General features: G+C 36.5%; 1 protein-coding gene and 1 non-coding gene across 2 annotated transcripts in view; one reads left to right on the top strand and one right to left on the bottom strand.

Moving 5' to 3' along the window:
- The first annotated feature begins 9,067 nt into the window (after nt 1-9,067).
- The window catches only part of CPSF160 (cleavage and polyadenylation specificity factor 160), a 112,932-nt gene continuing 95,259 nt past the window's right edge, over nt 9,068-26,740 (top strand). Inside the window, exons 1-5 of the mRNA XM_088962056.1 lie at nt 9,068-9,564; nt 10,448-10,594; nt 14,110-14,263; nt 17,801-17,936; nt 25,171-25,316. Coding sequence (XP_088818182.1) covers nt 9,242-9,564; nt 10,448-10,594; nt 14,110-14,263; nt 17,801-17,936; nt 25,171-25,316 — 906 coding nt within the window. The 5' untranslated portion in view covers nt 9,068-9,241. The remainder of the gene's footprint in view (nt 9,565-10,447; nt 10,595-14,109; nt 14,264-17,800; nt 17,937-25,170; nt 25,317-26,740) is intronic.
- On the bottom strand, nt 14,995-15,109 carry LOC148880210 (U5 spliceosomal RNA). The gene has a single exon (XR_016106015.1). It is a non-coding gene; the product is annotated as a U5 spliceosomal RNA (small nuclear RNA).

Raw genomic sequence — 26,740 nt, 5'->3', positions numbered from 1 at the left:
TTGTATTGGTATGGTTTTTTTATTTAAGTCAGTTTATTTATTTGATTTCATATATTAATCATTAATACATTTGTTTAAATGTGTTATTTGTAGTGTAAATTTAAGATGGATAGCAAAGGTAGAAAGTGGATATTGTCCTCGATTGGGAAAAAATGGAAATATTACAAGTCAGATTTAAAAGCCATGTACTATGATCTAGTTACCTCATGATGAGGCAATGCGGAATTGCCCAAAAGGGGTTCCTAGTGATCAATGGCATATTCTTGTCACTTTTTATAGCTCTGTTGAGGGCAATGTATTATCTCCTAATTAGATTGATTAACTTATATTGTTTAAGTGTTACAATATACATGGCCTTACACTTGTAGTTTATATAAAATTATAGAAACGAAGTATGGGTATAGATGTAGGAAACTAGTGTTGGGGCACAACCAAGCAAGGGAGTTGTGTAGATCAAACACATAGAAAGAAAGATGGGGCACTTGTAGATGCAAAATCGGGAATGACAATGGTTGTTTATCGAAATAGTGGACACACACATGCATATAATGTTAAATATATGATTTAGTATAAACACCTTGTATTAGCCTTGATGTGACCCGAAGCGTGTCGTTAACCACTTTGGAACACCAATTTAAACATTTATAATTTCATTCTGATTCTGAAACAACTACTAATGCAGTAAAGTGATGAGAACGGGTCGTATCCACAAGGAAGTAGGGGAAAAATAACTACGTACTTAGATCCGAGAGAGAGAACACAAAGGGGAGTTGCAAAAATATAAAATTAATCAATTAAAAAGATGGAATTCATTAAAACCAAATTCGAATAGTACTAAGAATAACAAGTGCATAAAAATAAATAAATAACATAAACAAATAAATAAAAAGAATGAAATAAAAATGTCTGAGAATCCGATCAGAGGTAGTAGTCTACGGATCTCTCCTTCGACCCTTGAATTTCTCGATCTAGGCCTTCCGTCTTACCTGGCTGAATTTCAGATCTGCAGAAAAGAAGTAAAGTACAAATTAAATCTAATAAAAGTAAAATTTGTAGGAAGAAAAAATGAACTGAAAATTAAAGAACATAAAGTAATTCTAAAACTGAAGGGAAAATGGTTGGGATTCAAGTCTAGAGGTGGCAGCAATGGCTTAGGCGAACTACAAGCAGGAACCCCTCCTCTTGCCTAGGCATCCTCCTCTTCCTCTACCTTTGAACTTCTCAAGATCAGCCTTCCTTCTTACTTGGGTGAATTGACCAACCCCTTTTACAGGGCCCCTAGGACCCTTTTTTTATAGAGAATGGTGGACACAACTGGAAATAAGGAAAAAGATGGAGGTGACAACTGGCATTTAGCAAAGTTAAGGATGCCCTAGGGTTTCTAATGGATGGCTAAGATGGTTTTAGGGTGATCCTAAGGATGAGAATGGAAGGAGAAGGAGCCCAATATTATGTAAGGCTGAGATTTGGGCGCCCAGAAATGGAGGGTGTAGATTAAAATATCTAGGGTTGAAGGGTTAAGATTAAAAGAATAAGTGGCGCCCTAGATTGAATGGTTGAGATATAAAATGGAGGGAGTGGCTGAAATTTAATGGTAGGGGAGCTGAATGGTGAGGATTAGCATAATAGGTGGCGCCTTAGGGTTTAGAAGGTACAAAGGAGAGCCCTAAAATAGATGGTGGAGATTACATAGCTAGGGTGGCTAGGGTTAGCTAAGGAGGAAAATAATGGGTAAAAAAGGCTCCCTAGGGTTTGCTAATGAGAGGGGAGCATGGTAATACAGTAGGATGGGCACCAACTGGGTTTAGCAAATAGTAGGCACCCTCCTGTTCTTAGTTCTTTACAAAAGCACCCCATCTCCCAGTTGGTCTTCACACCATCTTCCCAAAAATTGCACTTCAGGCATGAAAATTTGCCGGTTTTCTATATAATTTGCACATAGACCCTCAAATGTCACATAATTGATTTTAACAGGAAATAATTAGAGAACCTAGCATTACAACGGGCCACGACTTCTGGTGGGTCCTTAACCCCTAATGAAGATGACTTTGATCAAATATTTGAAGCGGAACAGCATGTGTACGTGCGAACGTATGGATTGGGTGTTACTCTTTCCACTCTAAGCATGAGTTGTAGAAATAAAGCATCAGAGTCTACATCAACAAGAGGAGGACGTGGGCATGAGGATGGCGATGAACGATTCAGGCAGATAGAGGATAGGCTTGAAAATGTGACTATGGCAAGTAGTGCTATATAATGCCAGGTGCGAAGGATAATATCCATATTTCCTCAAAATCTTCAAGGCATACTAAACAATTATCAGGATTTACCTTTGAGAGGCGCATAGGAAATAGGTGTCTCAAAGTACAATTTCAATATTTTCATACTATATGTGTTTATTGGTATGGTTTCTTATTTGCTATCATGGTTAGGTTCCCGACCAATCGAATGTACCACGCGAAGCATCATAGCATGAGTCAACATCCTTGTACAAGTATCATAATAAAAAATCAGAAATAGATTTGGATTGAATCCCATATTACCTTTAATCCATGGTGATTGGCATTACCTTTCCTTAGTTAACTCTTAATAAAATCTAATCTTTCTTGTTGGACTTATAGAGTGTGTTTGATTTGCCTAGTTTGGATTCTTTGTTTCTTTCTTTTTTTCTTTTTCTGTAAATGTGGTTGTATTAAAGCTAACACTTTGATAGTCATGCTTATTGAAGCTTATTGTTTTCCCCTTCTAGCTCAGTTTCATTTGGAGTGTTGGGGGTGTATCACTTCTTTTCTTTTTTCCTTGTAGTCTGCCGAGGCTCGAGTTTAACCCTTATGTGGACTTAGATATAGCTTATGAGTTTTTAAGCCGAGATCTGACTTCACTTTTGAGACAGACTTAAATTTTCCATAGCTTTACCAAACATGTGGTCACTATGAAACCCATAATTTGGTATATGTAAATTCGAATCGATGCAACTTTGTATGGTCATCATATAGGTTGGTATATGCAAATTTCTTGCATGTGATTTTGGATGCTTATTATTTCATATATTGTGTTTGTTACAGTCCAGGAATAATGTCATTGATATTCACAAGAGCTAGTGGCCATGTCCCTCTCAAGATTTTATCAAATAGAGGATAACACTGTTCTTAAGGCCTTCAGCCATCTTCTTCATTGAAATAAGAAGGTGGATTTCATAGAGCAGTTCAATGAAAAGATTCTTATCAAGCAAGAAAATGAGAATCTTTAGATTTTTGATGTAAGATTTGCTTTGTTATTTTGGTATGTAGTGTTAGACGGTTTTATATGCCTTTAGCTTCAATCTGATTTGATGTACTTTTGATATTTAGTGTAAATAAATAAAGTGCATATTTGATTCATACTATTTGGTATAATTCTGTGCAAGACCCTAAAACTGAACACTTATTGAGACTCGTGTCAATTTTAAATGTTCACAACCATTGAATAAGTTTGGGGAGATTTATCCTGCCAAGGCTGATACTGGTGTGCCACCAAGTGTTGGGATGGCCTGTCTCAGCCACCAGGGTAAGACCCAAGGCACATGCAGTATGGGATTACTCGAATCCTTGAACCGGACCAGATTTTCAGTATTGCCCTGGACCTTGGAGACAGATGGGAAAAACTAGAAAGTTACACCTGACCTCTAGACTCGATTATGATACTTCACTAGATGTCGGATCGGGCTGTTTTTGATATGCCAATTAGTGAGATCCTTAGCGGGGGTCAAAACCTGGGCATGTTGGGGCAGTCTGAGAATTAATCTGAGTGGGTGATCATAGTGATAGGATCAACTCCTTTGTCGGACAAAGGTAATGATCAGGAATGCACTCTTTTTGATGAAAACCAAACTGGGATCTGGGGTTAAGGTTAGCAAAAGGATTGGGCCTTTAACCTTATCCACTCTGGGAGACCAAATTCAAATTAGATTTGAATCTGGTAACCTCCTGATAAGATCAGGAATAAGCTAACCTAATCTGCAGATAGGATTAAGATCATCCCCTATCCAAATATTGATTTGGATTGGGATAACTCCTCTTTAGGAGGTTTCTTAATCAAGAAGAAAAGAGGAGAAAAAGAAGAGATCATAATCAAATTTTGAACATAGGGTTTTGTGCAAGAAATTATCCTACGAATTGAGATTGGATCTCATACACACTCCAGAGAGAAGAGAAGCGATTTCATCCATTTTCGTCTCAGGAGTTCTCCACCAGCCGCCGCCATTCTTTCTGACAATATTCGATCTTTGAAGAAGAAAGAAATCAAGAAATCAGTTCTTGACATCAGTTTTGTAGAAAAGACTGAAAAAAATTTGGTGCTCAGAGTTTTCCAGAGGGTTTTTGCGAAGGATTCAGTGTGTATGATGCACTCTACTGGTTCCGTTCCATTCATTGCTGTGTCATCTTCAGCAGGAGCGGTTCTTGGTGTCCTCTTTGGGCGTGAATACCAACTTTGGGAGATACTGCTTCTCTGGATCATGTATAATCCCTCCATTGTCTTCGGTTTAGATCTGGTTCGATTATGGTTCAAGTATGATTCTTAAATACTATATTCTCAAATTAGGGAATATGATTCTCAGTTGGAAGAAGGTAGGAAAATTTTTGAAATTCGCCCATCCATTCCACAATCTTTATGGCGTCCATACGATGGATCCTACCATTCTTTCAAGTAGAATAGTAAATCTAATTAATAAACTTACATTCCATCCATAATAACTTCCTAGTTTTCTTTTAGGTTCGTACTTCTGAGCTAATAGAAGTTAGCAGAACCAAATTCATGACTCCATCAGCATTTATCTTCCTATATGAAAATTAATTATTCTTGACATTTCGAAATCAAACTGTGGCTGTTTGGAACTTCCGTGGGGAGCTTGTAACTTCGTTTGAGGATCATTTGTTATGGCATCAAAATTGCAATACAAACAACATCTATATCACAAGTGACCAGGACCTTATAATATCTTATTGCAAGGTGGATTCTGATGATATCTCTATGGAAAATGATACCCCCTCACCCTAATCAAATTTTAAGATTAACCATATTGTGAATATATCTTTGAAAAATGTTAATGATTTGTCTTGTATTCATGATGTGCTTTTAAGTCTCTGAAGTTGAAATTCTAGGAATGCTTAAAGCTGGTGGAAATGCCCCTTTGATTTTAAATCTTGGAAATCAAACTTAGTGGAAAATGCCTAAAGCTGCAATTGAGTACTTATAAGTTTAGTACTTAGACCTGATGCTTCTCCTTGGCTCATAAATGAGAAGTGTGAATTTCTATTATTCAAAAGAACTGTAGCAAATTATGAACAAAACAAACCATATTGCAAGCATCGTAAGTTACGATGTTAAACCTATATTACTTGAGTATAGGTGCAATAATTTTCCATATGAAAGTCATTTTTTGGACCTAGGCTTGAAAAGAAATGAAAGGAATGGACATGCAATAGATACTCACCTGAGGCTTGAAAAGAAAGAATCTGACAGAAAATAGACATGAAAGAAAATAAACAACATTTTTTTTGTATCTTTTAAAGGGATACACAGCGAGGGGTAGTCCATCCCCTAACCCAGGTGCAGGTGGGATTTGATCCCAAGTCTCCGCTACGACTAGCAAGAGATCTTACCAACATTCACACACACATGCAATATGCAGTTCTTCTTGTCTACCTTACTGTATTGTTTAATTTTGGTTTGCTCTTGTGTGCTACAAAAACCTGACATTGCAGGTCTAGCAGAATTTCTCAAGCCATTAAAAGAGCTCATCATGAAGACAAATGCATTGATTGAAGGACGACCTGATTTCTTCAATTACTTGAAGACTACTGCTGACAGTCTCACAGCCTTAGCTTGGATTGCCTACTTAGACCACGATTAATGTTTGTGTGCTAAAAGGGTCTATTTTCAGTTTACTAACTTCATTTTCTTGCTTTTTTTTTTTTCAAGGTATGAGTCTTTGTGGAAGAGAGTTGGCAAATGGCTAAGTTCTACAACAATAAATGTATTTTCAGGGTGATGTGAATTATAATAATTTACTACCACACAACAACAATGTGGCCATACAAATCATGAAAATCATTTGTGCTATATTTTCTAGTGTTATCAAAATTTTGTTTTATCTCTAACATTAATACTTAATAGTATATGTTCGTATTAAAACATTGATAAAAAAGAGCTCAACTCTTTGTATTGTCATATTGTTGGTATCCTATGCCTTTTTAAGTTTCCATTTGATTTATGGGCAGTGGCATCGTTTAGTCCTGTGGTGGTTTCTCTCAAATCTATCATTTTCACTCTACTTATGTTTATTGACAAGGAAATAAATGAACATGGATTATATGAACTCAATAGGTTAATTCTCACATGCCACATTTAATTTAACTCAGGTTATAGTGGAGTATAAAAGTAAAGACCCTAATCATGTAGAGTGGAAAGCTCTATTTACTAGGTTTGAGGGATTGTGTCAAGAGTTTCTGTTATTTGGGTCCAATATGGAATCCTACTGGAAAAATGGTTGTCAGTGGCTTGGCATCCGCACAGTCAAAACCTTCTCTGCCAAATGCCACCAGCTTCCCTCTTCACTTCTGAATCTTCTAGTTCTTCATCATCATGTCCAAAGGAAGGGATGTCAACTGTCTTTCGAGAAATCAATTATTCGGGGAAGCCTGTAATTGCTGGTAAATGAAGCAATATAATCATTACTTGATGAAATAAGCACTGCTTTGGATGGATTATTTTATGATTTCATTTGAATCTTGTTTCATAGGTTTGAGAAAGGTAATGGATGATATGAAGACAAAGAATCGCAAAAAGAGACACGTACCACTTCCCTTTCCTTATCTAAGACTGGACCTCCAAAGTTTGAGCTTCAAATGGGTCGCAAGTGAGGATTTTAAAGATGTTCTTTGAAATTGAAGTTATCCATGTTTTCAAGAAGCATCATTTGTTATATGCTTTACATTTAAGTCATGACCCCCGCTAAAGAAGTCCATGACTGTTGTGCCAAACTTATAGTGGTAGCCAATTCAGTATTAGCGGTAGTTTAAAATTTATATGCCGTCTGCCGGTAAAGTCTCTAGCGACAGTTTTAGGGACTTTTAATTGCCGCTAAAAGTCATTTTTCTTGTAGCGGAAAATTATAAAAACATCATTGGGTTTTATAATAGTCGTATAAAACTCTCCCATGTTTTGACTTTAACAAAAACCTCCACTATTGTGTTTGAAAAATGTGCAAATACCATCCTTTCAATAGGATTCCAAACAAAAGAATGGTGATGAAATGTATTGATTTTTTTAAATGCAAAATTTACCTTTAACCAATTTCGTTTACATATAAATTTAGTAAAATACCTTGAAAAAATGATTTGCTTTCTTTTACGTCACTTTAGCCTTTTTACCTTACTTTGTCAAAGAAGACTATTGGAGAATTACTCTTTGAAAGTTGTCAAACAAAATAAAATAGTGGAGGTAAAGTTAAAACTTTAAATTTGTGTATGAAAATAGCTTAATGATTATATGAGTATTTGGAAAATTCATTGCTTTTGTTACCGAAAAGCCAAGAGAAAGGAAACCTAACCAACCTGTTGGTTACCTAAAAACAATACAAAAATAATAACAATCCAATAAAAACTAATACAAAACTATTATTAAGAGACAAAAAACAATACAAATTTATCTAGAGCATAGGAAATTAGCCACTCTTAGTAAAGTGCAACTTAAATTATGACCGAATATACTATAAATAACCCAAAAAAAAATCTGTGATTTTGACTTATATGTGAACCACTTTATTGGAAATGTCGTAAAACTCTATCATCAATTTTAAGTTATGAAAACAAAGCCCATGCATCGCACGGTCCTAACTAGTAATAAAATTACAAGTAAATGAGAATGTTGGGATAGAGTTTCAAGAGCTTAATCTGTGATTTTGACTTATATGGGAACCACTTTATTGGAAATGTCGTAAAACTCTATCATCAATTTTAAGTTATGAAAATAAAGCCCATGCATCGCACGGTCCTAACTAGTAATAAAATTACAAGTAAATGAGAATGTTGGGATAGAGTTTCAAGAGCTTAATCTGTGATTTTGACTTATATGGGAACCACTTTATTGGAAATGTCGTAAAACTCTATCATCAATTTTAAGTTATGAAAATAAAGCCCATGCATCGCACGGTCCTAACTAGTAATAAAATTACAAGTAAATGAGAATGTTGGGATAGAGTTTCAAGAGCTTAATCTGTGATTTTGACTTATATGGGAACCACTTTATTGGAAATGTCGTAAAACTCTATCATCAATTTTAAGTTATGAAAATAAAGCCATGCATCGCACGGTCCTAACTAGTAATAAAATTACAAGTAAATGAGAATGATGGGATAGGGTTTCAAGAGCTTAAACCAATGAGATTGGCCTATCGTGCTCCGGATGATATTTCCAATTCTATAATTTTCACCCAAAAATCCATTAAGTATCACAATCATGAATCCTTTGTTTCTGATCTCTCCAAGGCAATCTTGCTCCTTTGTGATCCTGTCCCTAATTCACTTTTAATTTTTTTTTATTTTTTTTTTCTTTAATGGCTCCATCTGAGAATGCACGTTAACCCTTTCTGCAACTAATATTCTTTATCCTTTTTTTTTTTCCTCTTAAGCAAATATCTGAGGAAATCAAGTTTAAAGTTTTTTACCAATCTTCTCGTATTTTTATTTTACTCTTTTTTGGTCCGAAACTCATCTTTGATATTTATACTTATTATCTTAAAAGGAAGAAGAAAAAGCATTTGAATTGAACGGCTAAAAACAATGAAATAAGAGAATCTAAATATGGGCATTTTTATAATTCTATTCTAGTGTTGTGTTTAGTAGAATTTGATTTAAGTATTATATTTGTAAAAGGTTAGGATATGAAACTATGAAGGTATGTATATTTGTATATGTTTCCCGATGTCGCCCCACCCGGATCCGAGCCACCCCTCGGTTCGGATTGAACCCTATGTCCCATTGTTCCAAATCTAGGTAGATATAAGACGGGACCAGCTATGCGTCTATGCCCGTTTTCGTAATTGAGCTTCTGCCCTAAACCGCAGGTTCCAATTGTCTACTCCCGCCAATCCCCCGCTCGATTGATTTTACTCAACTACTCCCAAAGCGTCTCTCTCTCTCTCTCTCTCTCTCTCTGGTTCTCATATTGTCAAGCTCTTCGAAATCGCTTGACAAGAAAAGATGAGTTACGCTGCGTTTAAAATGATGCACTGGGCGACCGGAATCGAGAACTGCGTGGCCGGATTCATCACCCACTCGAGTGCTGATGCTGCCCCCAAACTTCCTCCTCTCCAAACAGACGAATTCGAGTCTGAGTGGACCGCAAGGAAAGAAATCGGACCAATTCCGAATCTCGTTGTAACTGCTGGTAACATTCTCGAGGTTTATGTCGTTAGAGTACAGGAGGAGGACAACCGATCTTCTCGTTCATCCACAGAAGCCAAACGTGGTGGTGTCATGGCTGGGTTATCGGGTGCTTCGCTCGAGCTTGTTTGCAGTTACAAGTAAGCTCGTGTTTATTTAGTTAGTTTTACCGTAATTTCAGTTACTACTTTACCCACATTTTAGCGCAATTGGGTTTGATGCTTTATTCAGATAAAACATGACTATGATGGTTTCATATTTCACGAATCTTGTTGGGATATTTCGGTGTAGAAAGAACATTTTCCTTAGTCTTATTTTACTCGAAAATTGCTAAGAGCAAAGTATTTATGCGACTTTCCTCCTACCCGAAGACCTTCAATTAGACCTTCCTGAGCTGCTTTCGTTGTCATTCTCTTTAGTGCATCTGCTACCCGGATGAAGACTATGATTGCCTTCGTTTTAAATTTTTCCTCATAATAAATAAACAAGTATACGAATGCATATACTGGACGATAAAAGCAGCTCAGGAAGGAGGGAGGGAGAGAATGGTATTGTGCTGAGTCTGCTTACTAGTTTGATAAAAGCAGAATTATAAGTTAAAGCCAGTTAGCCAAGCCTCACCTTCCTCAGTCACAGTTGTCCCTATTAACTTCTTTTTCTGGTACTTGGTTTGCAAGGGTATTATCTCCTTACCAGACTGTAACCAGTTAATTAACACTTAACAGTCCCTTGCACAACTTATTATCTCCATCAAAGAGATGATAACAGCTGTAAGCCTTTAGTCAGAGCTGTAGTTTCCGTTCATACCAAATTACCAACACCCACTAGCCTTGAGAAGCTAAGAATGATGTTGTCATTACCATCTCTAGTGACACTCCAATGCCAGAGGCTCCAGGGTTGCCAAGGCTGCAACAGGAACCTCCACTCTGCTTCTGCTCGGATAGATAAATTCATCTTTATATTTGATTTTTGGAAATATCGTTTATTTGTTCTATTCATCCAACTTCTTAATGCTTTTTTTAGGTTGCATGGTAATGTTGAAACAATGGCAGTGTTGTCCATGGGTGGTGGTGATGGTAGTAGAAAGAGGGACTCAATAATCTTAGCATTTCAAGATGCAAAAATTTCAGTGCTTGAATTTGATGATTCAATACATGGACTTCGTATAAGGTGAGATGAAAGTATTGAAGTAAGTTAACGGAGGTTTTTTCCTTTATGTGTGAATGTTGTTGTTAGATGTGCATTTATACTGATTTTGAGCTCTGCACAAAGAAAGAGCTTGCATGGTGAGATGAAAGTATTGGAGTAAGTTAACAGAGGGTTTTTCCTTTATGTGTGAATGTTATTGTTAGATGTGCATTTAAACTGATTTTGAGCTCTGCACAAAGAAAAAGCTTGCATGAATATTTTTTTTTTGAAGAGCAAAAGTAAAAAAAGAAGAAAATGTTTAGGAATAAAATTCATAAAAAATGCTGAGGAATAAAAGGGTAGACATAGCAAGATCATGTAAATAAAGGACAAAACCCTATTGGCCTCATTACAGTATGGTTACAACCCAGTGAAGCTTGTAAAACTACAAAAATAAGCATGAAGTTCAAATGCCCTTCTCTTTGTTCCCCATTAATGCATATTCTTGACAAATGGTCAATCAATGAATTTTTTGATCTTTGGATCCTTCTGAACAAGGTTTTCATGTTAGGATTCAGAGATGTAGCCTCTTCGATGTAGCCATAGGCCTTCCTCGGCTTTCTTCATCCATTTGATCATTTCGAGTCATCGTATATCTCCATTCGGGATAGACCTATAATGTGGGAAAAAAGTCTAAGAAAAGGGAAGCCAAATCTATACTTTCCTATTAGTCTTTATAGGCCTTCATTTCGCTATCAGCCTATCATGAATCATGATCAGCCAACAATTGGGTTTCCACAAATTCACGTAAACCCAATCCTATTTCATGGGCCTAATAAGTTGCAATAGTAGGCCTAAACCTAATATGTCATTGGATTGAGTTTAAACTCTAAAGTGAACAAAGTTCAGCCTTTTCTAGAATGTCCAATAAGTTAGTTGTCAAGTCAAGTGGAACCCACATGATTTGGATTTAATTTTCTTATTCAAATCTTTGATTACATTTTCAATATATGCTGCCTAAAGGTGGATCTTCAGGATATTTTGAATATATATATATATATATATATATATTTTGTTGTAAGTGTTTTTAGTTCTAATTTTAGAAAAATAAAAAGTTTTTATATCTTGGAAGATCCATTGTGTTTTCCCATAAATACTCCTTTAGCTCATATGAACTATTGATTGAATGAATGAATGAAGAGTTTTTCCTGACTCATAAAAAAAGAAAGAAAATGAAATGTGTTCTCTGTTGATGTGTTTGGTGCTGATTCCAAAGTTATGAAGGTGTTGAATCCATATATTGCTGCTGATTCTTCAAGAGACCTAGTAGTGCTAAATCCATTAGGGCCTATATTTAGTTTAGAGCATGTATTTATTTGTTTTATCGTAGTTTACTAAACTAATGTGTTATTATTTTCATATTTGTTTTCTTATTGATTGTTATTCTTCATTGGACAACATTACTGAATTAATTTATAAAATATATCAGGCAGATTGGTTGAAAACTTGGACATTTGGCTATAAATTTGGGTTTTAGCTATGTATTTTACCCAAAATTTGAAAATATTATTTATTTCTAGATGAGATCAATAATATAAATATAACTTATCAAATAAAATCATTAATATAAATGTAAGAATGCTATCAATTATTAAATACTAATAAAATAGTTACATTTAATACGGGGGCATTGCTTGGTGCAATGGTAAAATCTCAGTCTGACAAGCTTGGGGACATGCATCTGATCTGAGAACTACTGTTTATTCAAAGGATGTCAATGATTAGGGCTGTATCTAATCCACCCTTCCTGAGAACCTGAATGGTTGGGACTTAACATTGGGTAATGAAAAATTAATAAAATGATTAACATTTAATGAAAAATTTCATCGAGAATTCTAAAGTTTGAAAATTTTCTATCATGGATCAAGGACCCAAAATTGTTCTTAACTAATTGTTTCTATTGATAAGTTTCCGTGGTCCTTATACAACATAATTTATTTGTTTTCTTTTCTTTTCTTGATTCTTCACATACTTTGTAGTCCTACCCAATCACTTTTGCTAGGTACACTTAAGGTAAGTCTCAAAACCAATCTTGTCAAAATCTTACGATTTACGATACGATTCACAATTCAAACCATGAACCCCAAGGGTTTTGATTCAAATCTTATGTTTAAATCCTTTTCTGCAAAAACTGACAATTTTTGTTCGAGTCCTACGACTTATTTCATAAATCTTACAATTTATACGATTTTCTACAATTAACTACGATTCAAATAAACTCAATTAAGTATTAGTTCTCTACTTAGTTTTTTTTTTTTGTTTATATTTAGTTTTGCCAAAGGGAGACTTTTTTTGAAGTTCTTACTAGAAAACTATTTATTTACACTATTTAAGACAAGAAATTGAGTTTATTTTCCATCATATGTAGGTTAAAGAGCCATTGTATGTAGATTTGTTTGATTTTCAAGTCCAACTTGATTATATCATTTTAGGCTTCTATTGTATAAATTCTGAATTGTATTGTTTTAAGTACATATATAGTAGATATAGATAAAAAATAGAGTAAAGTCACTTTTCCTATATATATTTAGCCTATTAACATTATCTATATTTAATTTTTGACAAGTTTGTAAAAAATAGAAATAATCTTACGATTTACGATACGGTTGACGATTTGATTTGATTCAGCTTTCTCTACGATTTACAATACGATTATAATTTTCAAAACATTGCTCAAAACATGCAAGCTGAAGGCTTTGTGGTTTTTTTCCAGTTTAATACCAATCCTCCTTAACCCATTATTCCTTGTCACTTCATCCTTAACTTCTTTACTGCTTTAGACTGATTGCTTACATCAATCTATTTTTGCCATTTCGGCTTCATAACCCATCTTAAACCTTGTATTGCCTTATGTTGGGTGTTAGTGGTGTTTGATCCTTTTAAGAGCATTTTGGGTTTCCCTTTGCTGTCTCTCTATCTGTGTTGTATTGTCTGTATACAAGGCAAACCTTCCCCCCACAGGTCTTCCTAGAATCTTGTTTTGTCTCTAGAGGAAGCATCAAATCTAGTGTGGGCTAAAAACTTAGGTGAAAGGGCTGAAATAGCTTTCCATGGGATTTGACTGTAGCTTCTGAAGTTATTTCAACATCCCAGCCATTGTCATTCTTTATTATTATGAGGAGCAAAAAGCTTCACCAAGATTCTTATGAAATATAGGCATAATCGATGAGCCCAAAAATTCTAATATTTAATATTGCGCATGTATTTTACTTTTGTCTTCTTGCTAACTGTTATTATAACGATGCCTTGCAATTGTTTTCTGCTTCTCGATTTCCTTTTAATAAATTGTCTGTTTTCGATTAATTGTTGGATTTGTTATTGCATTCTCTTATTGAGGGATGGCTATGGTGCAATACTAGTTGTTATTTCATCATATTGGTTTTGTTCTTTACTTATGTTTTGTTTATTATTTTTATCCTGTTGGTTTGTTTTTACCTTGTTGTAAAGTAATTGTCTTGTTCACTTAATAAAAATATGTTACATCATCCCTTGAGCAGTTCTGTGCACTGTTTTGAGGGTCCAGAGTGGCATTATTTGAAAAGAGGCCGGGAATCATTTGCTAGAGGTCCAATTGTAAAGGTTGATCCTCAGGGCCGGTGTGGTGGGGTGCTTGTTTATGATCTGCAAATGATAATACTTAAGTCTGCTCAGGTGCCTTTTTCTCTATATATTCTATCTTTCTATTCTGATCAGCTTTCAGACTTAATTTTATTCTGTTCTCTAAAGGAGATGCAATTTAATAACTTAGTTCAGTTATTTGACTTTGACATGGAATAGGACCCTTTCTCCTGAGCTTTCTTGATAATAAGATCTAAACGAAATCCAGTGATAGTTATTCAGAAGAAAAAAGAAAAAAAAACAGAAAAGAATGAAAAATACTATCAGTGTTGCTGAGCCAATAAGCCAAAACGGAATATGGTAAAAGGACAACCTGTATAATTTAGATATAATGCACAATTGAAAATGAGTTTTAATTTTGTCTACAATTCATAGATGTCAAGTTGTCTAGGAGATTCTTGTGGACACGAGGGTTCCTAGTTGCCTAGGTGCTGATAAGAATTTTGTAAAGTAAATACCATTCGGCATGCATATTAATTTTAAAAATATCGTCTCTTTATTATGAACATTACATTTCCTCTAAAAACATGTTGAACATCATATTTAGGACATTAGTATTCCAAATTTCAATTCTTTCTTTCTTTCTTTTTCTCTTCTCAAAAGCCTCATATCTTTTAATTTCTTTTGAAGGGCTACACAACCGGGGGGGGGGGGGGGTAGCCCATCCCCCAACCCAGGTGCAGGCGGGATTCGATCCCATGTCTCTGCTACGACCAGCAGCAGACCTAACCAAGCTGCTCGTTGGCACCTTGCCTTTGTTTGGACCTTCTCAAAAAAAGAGAAAAGCCCTCCAAAAATAGGCGTATGCTGCATTAAGTGACGAGCACACGGTATTCTTTAGTAAATGGTGAAAGAACGACTTGTGCTCATTGCGCGGCTGCGTCTCCTATCTTTTAAATTTCAAGTATAAAACTTTAAAAATAAGTATAAATCATACATACAATATATGATAATATTAATTTAAAATGCATATTAGTAAGAGATGGGCGCCTATCACCTAGATGGGCGCCTCCTATCTTATCATTTTTTGTTGCCTAGGCAGATGCCAATCACCTAGATGGGCGCCTAGTCGCCTAGGTGATGACTGTGAGATACTATGAGAACTATGTTCAAATGTTCCAGAGGTAAGTTCTATGGTTCTTGTGACCTTTTGTCCTAAAGCAAGATTGTCACGTTCTCATGACATTCTTGCTCGCCCCTCTCCCTCTCATGGTGTGGTGTCGCAAGTTTTGGAAGTCTCGGATGATGCGTTTAAGCTTGGCCATGATGGTGTGGAGAAGTGTGCATTTTCTCAGAGGAGTTTGGAGAATTTAGTGGTTGACGAAGGGATAATGGGTAAGATTGGAGTTGATTTGGGTAAGGATTTAACAGTCTCTGTTGACCCTAATGAAGGAGTGGAGGATGCGAAGAAACGTAGGGGTTCTCTTAAATCTTACCTGGATCATGTAATTAAGGTCTTCTCCTGTTTGAAAGAAGGGCTGGTCGGAGCTGGCCCTTGCAGTAAATATAAGAGGGTGTATGGAAGAAGTGGAGCGAGCGAGAAAGCCATAAACCAGAAGTCTCTTGGTGGGAAATCTGTTCTCTCAGTTGTGTTCTGTCCCTAACCCTCAGCCTTTCTTTTGTAAGGAAATCTGTTCTAAACCCATTCCCTCTAAGGTTAGAGCCCTTTGTTGGGAAGTCTCCCTTGGGAAATTAAACACCTTGGATAACCTACAAAAGAAAAGACCCTACCTTTATATCTCCTCAAATTGGTGTTTCCTTTGCAAAGCAAATGGAGAGAGCTGTTAGCACCTGCTTTTTGGGTGCAGGTGGAGGAGGCGTTTGCAAATTGGGGGGCTTTTTGACCCCACAACTTTCAGGTGGCCTAAGAAAAGAGGGAGGGTCTTATGGAGGCGTATTAGGGCTACTTTTGTTTGGACAGTTTGGGAGGAAAGGAATAACAGAGTTTTTAATGATAAAGATAGGGATGAGGATTCTGTGTGGGAATGTCTGCTGTTTAGGGCTATTAGCTGGGCTAAAGCTATGGACCTTTTTTCACTTTTCTCCTTTGATGACATATGGAGAAATTGGGAATTAGTTGCTGTTAAAGCTTTTTTTTTTGTCAAGGACAAACCTGTTATAACCTGGAAGCCTTCGGAAGAAAGCTTCACAAAAATAAACTTTGATGGAAGCAGCCTTGGTAATCCTGGGCCCTCTGGGATTGTGGAGTATTCAGGAATGCAGAGGGCCAGATAGTGGCTTTATTCTCTGGCTCAATTGGAGTGGGAGATGCAGTTAGTGCAGAGGTTCAAGCTGTTTTACAGGGGGCTCAAATCGCTAAAGAGATGAACCTCAGAAATCTGGTTATAGAAGGAGACTCCAAAGTGGTAATAGGGTGGCTGAAAGAACCAGAGACAGCAGCTTGGTCTTTCAGGGGGGCATTGAGAAGATTCAAATGACTAACTTCTAATATAACAGTCATAGTTCAGTGGGAGAGAAGAGCGACGAATGGGCTGCAGACCTACTAGCTAAACAAGGGGTGAATAGTGGTCAATTATTTTGGGCTACATTGTAATTTATATTGTTTTTGAGGCTGCATCTCGCGGTTCTTGGGAAAACTAAATTCTGTATCAGTTGTAAACCTATCTTAAATAATTTTTAATGAAATGCTTTATTATTCATCCAAAAAAAGATAGGATCAACTTTGTTCATGTAAATAGAAACTTAAATGGTGTAGTGCATAGTGTTGCCCAAAGGACAAAATCTTTTATTTCTTGAATGATCCGATGATTAAATCCACCTGAGTGACTATGTTGTTTTGTTGTAATTAGGGCCATAAGTTGGGTTGCCCCAAGCTGGAGAATTTCAACTACATCAGGCTTGGGCCCATTAAAAACTTAAGAAATTCCCAGTCCAATCCAACTAAAGTTGCACCCCTAGTTGTAATGAACAATCAGTGTACTGTTAATAAAATCTTTTATTTGATTATAAAAAAGTGGGCATATACCTTGGTTTATTTAGTATTTTTGTTCCTTAAATCATATTATTGTGTGTATTTGAAAAGTTTCTCAGTAGTGTTTTGTTTTTTGATTATTAATCATGTGAATGATTACGTTTCTCAAGTTCAGCAGTCAACACTTGCAACACATTTTCACCGGTCGTGCCCCCAAAAAGGAAGCTCATACTTAATTTCAAAATTTCTGGAATAATTGTGGAAAATTTTGCATGTTGAAGTATGGAAGTTTCCATTTAAATCGAAATTGCAAACCTTGAATGTGTCTAATATTTGCCTTCTTGGTGATAATACCAAACTGAGCAATCCATTATCTTTGACGGACATTTTCATTTGAGATCAGTTTGTGGTACAAACTTACAATTGATCAAATTGAGTCTTTCAGGAAGACATGGGTGTAGTTTATTAATAAAATTCATTACTTTATCTTTCTCTAGACCTGTTAAAAAAAGACATGGGCGTAGTTCACTGATTTTGAAGGTTGACAGAAATAAGGGCTGTGATTTGATGAGTTAATTTATCTATGATGCTTTATTCTTTATAATCATTGGATTTTATGAATTTCATTGCTTTATTAGGCTGGATATGGTTTTGCTGGGGATGATGAGGCTAGTGGTTCTGGAAGTACCATCTCTGCTAGGGTTGAATCATCATATGTGATCAGTTTACGTGATTTGGACATGAAGCATGTAAAAGATTTCATTTTTGTACATGGTGAGAATATATGGGTAATTACTTCTAAATTATCATGTGCTGTAGATAATATTTTTACATCATTTTTATGATCAGATATGGTATATATGCTGTTGTAGTTAGGATCTGAAGCTCTGATACTAAAACAAAGCTTAAAGGCCAAATTATCTTGTAGTTTGTTGATGATATTTTAGGCCAAGGGACTGTTTGATAAGAGCTCAAGTGACTGAGTAGATTTGAGCTCCCTAATGGATGAATGAGATGTTGGGTAATGGTTATATGGCTATTATATCTACTAAAAGACATTCAAGTCATCGACCACTTCAGCTGTTACAAAACTGCCCCATGTACTTGTGTCCAGCTGAAACTTTTGTACATAGGGTGATATCCCATTACATCTATTCTCTATCTTTAATTTTCCTTTTATTTTCATTACATTTTTTGAAGGGATGAAAGATCCATCGTATGGACGCCCAAAGATTGCGGAATAAGGGGGGCGAATTTCAAAAATTTTTCTCTCCCTTCAATTGGGAATCGCATTCCCTATTTAGAAAATCATATTTTCAAGGATCATTCTTGAACCATAAACTGAATCAGATCTGAACCAAAAGGAGTAGGAGAGGATTATACCTGATACGGAGAAATAGTATCCCCCAGCGAAGGTGTTCACGCCCAAGGAAGGATCCAAAGACTGCTCCCACTGAAGATGGCGCAGTGCAGAATGGAGCAGATTTAGCAATGTTCTTCTCCAAGAACTGTTATTCGCAAGAAACAGTAGGATGGAACGTGAGCACAGCTTCCTATCAATTCTTTCTCAAAGAACTGATGTTAAGATCGAATCTTGACTTCTCCCACAACTGGAGATCGAACTGGAAAACAGGGGCGGCAAGAAAGAATTTTGCAGGGATGCTTAATTCTTCCTTCTGTGATTTCAACACTCAAGAGGATGTGAATGTCTCATTCTTCTAAAGGATGCCGCTCCCTTCCTTCTTTTGTTAACCTAAAAGATCAGTTCCTGATCCAATCAGGAGCTGTTTATCCAAATCATATTTGGATCAACCTTTTCTTCAGGTGATAAGGATAAACCCTTATCTTATCTGCAGATTAGATTAACTTTCTTCTAATCTCATTAGGAAGTTTCTAGATCTGAATCACATTCAGATTTGAACTCTTTGAGTGGATAGGGTCAAGACCCTATCCTATCTGCTAATCTATCTCAGAATTCGCCCCATAATTAATTAATTAAATAGCCCAGTTCGAAATGGGCTTTAGGCCCATTAAGCTTATGTGCTCACTTAACCTTCCTAATTGCTGCCCAGTTGGGCTTCCTTGTATGGCGTGGGACCCAAGCATTGATCTACACATCAGCCACATGGGTTCGGCCCAGCCTTTGTTACAAGGCCTGGCCGAATACACTGTTATGGACAGTGCACCCCCTGAAACCCTTCAAATGGGCTCTATGGGCCCAACACTTACCCTAAGTGGTCCCTGGGCCAAGCCACCTTGTAACACCTAGGGACTGTGGGCAAATGCAAGATTAGCCCATCAGGTATTATCCTCAATGGTCTTACACTTAACCTCTCAGCCCATAATGATTATACACTGCCCGACAAGAGAGGAACAGTGTTGCACTCTCTACTTGTATGGATCCCGGGAATTAAAACCCTTTTGCAAACCTTTTAGAAACCATTATATATCTACTTGTATGGATCTCGACAGTCTTGGCTTCCATCAGTGAGAGTGCATCCCCGATCATTACCTTTGTCCGACCAAGGAACTGATCCTGTCACTATGATCACCCACTCAGATGAATTCTTAGACTGTCCCAACATACCCAGGTTTTGACCCCCACTAAGGATCTCACTGATTGATACATCAAAGACAGTCCAATCCGACACCTAGTGCAGTATCATAATCGAGTCTAGGGGTCGGGTGTAACTTTCCAGTTTTGCCCATCAATCTCCAAGGTCCAGGGCAATACTGAAAATCTGGTCTAGTTCATAGATTCAATTAATCCTGGCAGCTGAGATAGGCCACCCCAACCGACTTGGTGGCACCACAGTGTCAGCCTTGTCAGGATAGGTCTCCCCAGACTGACCCACTGGCTGTGAACATTCTAAACTAACACGAGTCTCATTAAGTGTTCAATTTAAGGGGATTACATAGAAACATACCAAGGGAATATGAATCAAATATGCACTTTTATTCATTTACAATAAACTCATAAAGTACATCATTCTGATTGAAGGTAGGGGTATACAAAACTGTATAACATTTTTATCTCATATGTTCAATCTTTTGGAGGAAATTTTAAGAATGGAGATGCAAGGCTTGACTCCACTGAGCTTTTCTGTGTCGTGTTGTTTATGATTTGTCTATTCTGTTGTGTTGTCTATGCTTTAATAAAATTTTCAATACTCTTTTTGAAAAAAAGGAAAAGAAAGAATAGGTAACTCTTAAAATTGGAGATAGTTTCTATACATTAGTATCAGGACTTTTAATGTCAGGAAAGATATAAGAGATTAATATTATTAGGTTTCTAAGTAAGAATGGATAACTCTTAAGTCCTTTTAAAGCACAGGACATATTAGAGATTTAATCTTATAAATTTTGTATATGAGAATGTAATTTTAATTGTATTTTCATTGAGTAGTCAATTTTAGATTGGTAAAAAATAGTAAGTTTCCTAAATAGTAATCAATTATAGATTGGCAAATGGTTTAGCTATGAGGCAAGAACTGTTTTGGGCATCCATGTAATCTGAAATGGCAAAGTGGGCTAAAAAGTTATACCTACTATTTCTTCATTCCAAATATTTATAAAATCACTTTTCTACTGATAAAAAAAGTAAGATTCCTAGTTATTCATATATTTTGGATATTTTAGTCATATAAACAGTCTATGAAACCTTATTTTTTTTTTAAATTTAAACATTGAAGTTATTAGTGAAAATTCAAAATATAACTATCATCTTGGATCTTGAGGACAGAAGAATGTGGAACCCCAACCTATTTACCCGAATAGAAACCTTGTTTTGTATGCTTTTTTTTTTTGGAAAAGGTAAAGTAATACTTATTGAGAAAGAGATACACACAGGAGGCTGAGATCAGTCCCAGAATAGGCTGACTGATCTAAAACAGCAAATACATAAACCATCAAGAAACAGAAAATAAAACATCTGACACATTACATTTTCTAAACTCTGCAGCCACAGACAGCCAAGAAATCAGCTTGTCCACTAACTTCTGAGATAGGTCCTCTGGACTAAGAGACTTATTATTAAAAACCCTTCTATTCCTCTCGGTCCAGGTGCACCAGATTACCACAATTGGAATCAGCTTCCAGAGTGTCTTCTTTTTCTTGCTCAAACCCCTAATCTGCCAGCAACTTAACAACTCTTTAACCGACCTCAGCATCACCCAGCTAACCTTCACGATGTTGAGGAGATGATTCCACAAATGAACATAAAATGGGCAGTGGATGCACAAATGATCAGTGGACTCAGCATTGCAACCACATAAACTGCAAGACAAGGCTGAAACCTGGATGCCCCTTCTCACTAGATTTTCCTTAGTGATTTATTTAAAGCCATAGTCCAAACTAGGAATCGGGCTTTTGTTGGGCTGGTTGGATTCCATACTTGCCGAGCTGGGAAATCAGGCCCACCCCTTCTACCTATCAAAGCAGCCAAGGATTTTACAGAAAACAGACAATCAGAATTCTACCACCAAAGCCACTTGTCCTCCAAATTATAATCCAGAAACTGATTTTGGAGACAGGACAAGAGATTCACTGCCTCTTCCACCTCCCAATCAAAAAGATTCCTTCGAAAAGAGGGAGTCCAAAGAACTGAACCACCCGAAATATTATAGCACTCAGCAACTGAGGCTTCTTGATTTGAAGCACACTGAAATAGGAGCGGGAAGGACTCAGCAAGAGGAACATCAGAGCACCAAAGGTCCTTCTAGAATTTGGTCCTGTTACCATTACCCACCCTAATTGAGACTGCCCTGGCCAAATCTGAGTAGGTCTTCATTATCCCTTTCCACAGAGAGTTACCCCAGTTAGGAGGAGGATCCCTAGTTCTCCAATTTCCCCAACTCACCATATTTACTGTCAACGAGAGATCACCATGCATCAGGCTCTACAGAAAATCTCCAGATCCATTTACAAAGAAGAGAAGAGTTAAAAATTTTCAGCTTCCCTATACCTAACCCCCCTTCAGATTTAGGGAGGCACACTTGCTCCCAACTCACCAAGTGCACTTTTTTCTCCTCCTCCCAGCCTCTCCAAAGAAAATTCCTTTGAATCTTTTCGATCTGATTTGCAACCTTCTTAGGAATATAGAAAAGAGACAAGAAGTAGGTAGGAAAATTGGAGAGAGTACTCTTAATCAGAGTCACCCTCCCCCCAAAAGAGAGATATTTTGCCTTCCAAGAAGCCAACTTCCTTTCCAATCTCTCAATAACTGGGTCCCAAATTGCAAAGGAGCCACCACTCACCCCTAACGGGAGACCCAAATATTTAACTAGGAGGGACTCAATTTGACAAGCCAAAATACCAGCACACTCCGCTAAATTAGACACTTGGCCAACTGGGATAATTTGGCTCTTGTCCCAATTTACTTTTAGCCCTATAATCACTTCAAACCAACACAAAATCCCAAGGATTAGCTCCACCTGAGAGGGGGAGGCATCCACAAAACATAGAGTATCATTTGCAAATTGAAGAATATTCACCTTCTCTCCCCTCGGAACAATTGCAAATCCATCCCATTCTCCCAAGATTGCAGCCTTCTTATAGAACAGAGTAAGGATCTCCATTACACATTTAAAAAGAAGAGGAGATGAGGGGTCTCCCTGCCTAAGGCCCTTGGAATTGTCAAAGAAACCTGTAGCCTGCCCATTTACCAGGACTGAGAACTTTGGAGAAGTGATACAGACTTTAATCCAATTTCTCCATTTCTGCCCAAAATTCATCTGATGAAGTACAAGGTCCACTCATCTCCAGTTAACATGATCATAAGCCTTCTCAATGTCAAGTTTTTAGATCAAACCAGGGAAACCTTCTTTTTTCCTTGAATGAATGAGCTCATTGGCAATAAGAACCGAATCTAGCATCTGCCTACCCGGAATAAAAGCACTTTGGTTGTTTGAGATGACACTACCAAGTACTCCTTTTAATCTTTCAGCAAGCACTTTAGCTAGGATTTTATAGAAACTATGTAGAAGGCTAATCGGCCTGAAATCCCTAATTTTCACAGCACCTTCAATCTTTGGAATAAGGGTGATGAATCTTTCAGGCTTCTCTGCAAAGAATCCCTCTCAAAAAAATCTTGGAAAACATTCGTGATGTCTTGTCTCACTACATCCCCACATTTAATATAAAAGAGATTTGTAAGACCATCGGGGCTAGGAGACTTCTCATCAGTCAACGACTTCATAGCTTCTTTAATTTCCTCCTTAGAGAAGGGACCCTCAATAAGGGAAGATTGCTCCTCGTTCAACTTGTTAAAGGGAAGGGATAGGAAAAGGTCTGAAAGACCAAGATTCCTTATACAACTTCTTGTAAAAATCTGTTGCCACAAACTTCATGTCAGTCTCCATGATACCTACCCTGCCCTCCCCCTCCAATCTAGTAATTACAGAGGCTCTAGCTCTAGCATTTGCCATTTTGTGAAAAAAATGTGTATTCCTATCCCCCTCTTTCAGCCAAGTTACTTTGGCTCTTTGCCTCCATTTAATTTCTTCCACCACTGCCAATTTGTCAAACTTCAACTTGGCCTCCTGTCTTTTTAGTCTGAGCTGTTTTGTATGCTATTTTTGATTTTGTTTTTGCATAATTCACTTTTAATTTGAGTTAATACGCTTTTTAAAACATTTTTTTTAAATCAATAAGCTTTTTAAAACATATATTTTAATATGAATAAGTATTATTTCAAATTAATGTTTGGTTTTTTAATTAATACTATTTTTAATACTTTCTTAATTTATTTTGATTTATTTACATTTTTTGCCTTTTTTTGGGTTTTTTTAACTTTGTGCCTTGCTTCAAAAAGTGCGTGCCTTTGCCTTGCACCTTGAACACAAAATGGCCTTTGCACTTTTAAAACACAGATGGGAAGAATGATATCTTTAAACAAGTTTCTAGTGCATGGTATATATTGTTTATTATGTCATAACTTTTTTTGGATCAATACTTTTTCCTTTTGATTAATAGAAGCATATTAGAAAAAATATGCAACTTTGAAGATGATAATCCAACATAAGAGATAACCAATGGAGCATAGCACCAGCTATCTCTTCCAATACACATTTTACAAAAAGTATGCAACTTTGAAGATAATCCAGCATAAGAGATAACCCAATGGAGCATAGCGCCAGCTATCTCCTCCAATACACATTTTGCAATTCAGGCCAGAAAACCCAATGGAGCATAGAACCAGCTATCTACTAACTCATTGGACCTTAGTTTGTATGTTGCTAGTCAAGAGCTTCATTTCATCGGATTTCTGTATGCTCAAATAGCTTTTTCCTCATTCCTCAACTAGCTTATTAGCACTTTTTTTTTTTTTTTTCTGTAATTAGGTTGGACACACCCATTTCCACAGTCTATAATTCAGTCCTTGTTGAGTCCCCATTACCAATTGGGCCCAAATATATTGCAACCAAATTTCCCTCTTTATTTCTGAACATGCCCCCTATACCGGAAGACCCCGGATTTCCAACACTGTTGCCATCAAAATTCAATTTAAGAATTCCCTGCTCATTTTTATCCATGCACAAGCCTCCCTCTTCTTTCTTGAACATGATCCCACTATCATGGACCAATTCCTTGAAATGTGGCCCTAGTCTATACAACAGCAATTCCATTCTTTTGTGCCTAGGTGCTTCCAAAGATAAGAATCATATTTTTAGTTTGATCAGTCTTTTGCGAATTTATGGATCTAACACTGTCAGTTGGACTTTTTTGTCAGCACAAAAAATGTTTTATTATAGGCTGAATGCTCCTGTATCACCTATATCCAATGGGACAGCTTCGATTTGTCTTGTTATTCCTTGATATGTCTGGGCAAGGTTGATTGTCTATATTGGAATCCTTAACTGCCTGTTTGGAGAACTTTTTTTTATTTATTTTTTCTTGAACTTGTAGACTAAGATTTGTATTAAGTCATTCATTAAATTATGACTTGACAAGAATGAGTTTGTCATTCATTAATACTTGTTTGTCTTATTTTATGTTTCTTACCATGAAGGGTATATTGAGCCTGTGATGGTAATCCTTCATGAACGAGAGCTTACCTGGGCTGGTCGTGTCTCATGGAAGCATCACACATGCATGGTTTCTGCTCTTAGTATTAGCACCACCTTGAAACAACATCCCCTCATATGGTCTGCTGTTGTAAGTATGCTTTCTCCATTATCAAATACAGTTCATATAATCATACTGTAATAAGTCCATATTTGTGTTGCTGACTGCAAATACAGTTGAGATGAGGCTAGTGTTTTAAAAGGTGCACCATTGTGACACTTGGCTCATGGGTGAGGATCATCTTGTTGGTTGTGCCTGCCTGAACACATGTCCTTTCCTGGCTTGTTGCTGTATTTTGATGACCTATAGTTTGGATTTGTTGTTAAATGTGTAATTTACTATATTGTGGGATGTTGCATGATGTTTAGAGACTGTTCAATTACACTAAATGGCTGAAGTAGCTGAACTGAATTATTTATTGATTTGTATTTTAGCGGAAGTTATTGAGGAGGTTGCAAGCTTCTTAATGACTGAAACTGGAATTGGGTCGATTACTATACCATCAAATATTTTATTATTTAATTATTTTATGCATCAACATCTGTCCCTCCCCAGACCCTGCATTGGTATGAGCCTCGTGAAGGGCTCCCTTTATCAAAAGACAAGGTAATAAGTCATTAGACCAGCCACTTTAGCCGTTATCAATGAGTCTCTTAGAGTTTAAACAATTATATGCCATTTGATGACAGATGAAGTGGGTGAACTGAATGACTTATTGCTTTGTCTTTTAGTGAATAAGTTATTATGTATTGTTATGACCTCCTTAATGTCTGAAGGCTGAAGCTGTAGTTCAGCTGGTCAGTAGTATACCCATGATTATTTTATTATTTAATTATCTTATTCATTAAAAGGTAGAGAAACAAATCATTTAACTCAGCCAATCCAGCCATTATCAAATGACTCATTGGACTATATAGGAATTGAATGTTTTAAGGCTACAGCCTTTGTGTTAATAACATATTAATTGACCTAACATGTAATTTTGAAATATTTTGTTTCTCTCAGAATCTAGATTTGCATAGTCTTGTATATTTAGCTTTTTTTGATGGATAATATATTAATTTTTTTTTGTTTTCTTTTTCAAAAATGGCACCTTTGCCTTGTTTACTATTTTTGAATTATTTGATACACATTACTTTTTCAATTTTAACAGTTTTCATTATTTTAAGCAAATTTCAAATGTCTTTTTATAGCACTGTAGAGGCATTGAGCTGATCCTATCAGGTTAGGGTTGGGTTTGGGTCAAGGCCGCCTCACGGCAGAGCCATCCATTGACATATAGCATTGAAAAATTTGTAAAAATAGCCTGGGTTGAGTACAGTTGCACCATTTGTGGGGCAGGTTGGATCATGTTTGGATTTCTATTTTCTTTAGACAGATTGGGTTGGGTTGGGTTCAGTACTTCGGTTTAAGCTAAAACCATTGATGAACCTGATCCATTGACATCCTTAGGTCCTACTGAACAACCCCCAATTTCTGGAAAACAAACGTTTCAGCAATTGAATGAGACCAAA

The sequence above is a fragment of the Nelumbo lutea genome, chromosome 1 (genome assembly GCF_056320005.1).
Source record: "Nelumbo lutea isolate HS-2025 chromosome 1, American lotus-T2T, whole genome shotgun sequence".
Classification (NCBI taxonomy): Eukaryota; Viridiplantae; Streptophyta; class Magnoliopsida; order Proteales; family Nelumbonaceae; genus Nelumbo; species Nelumbo lutea.
The sequence above is the reverse complement of the archived record's forward strand: the minus strand, read 5'-3'. Positions and strand labels throughout refer to the sequence as shown.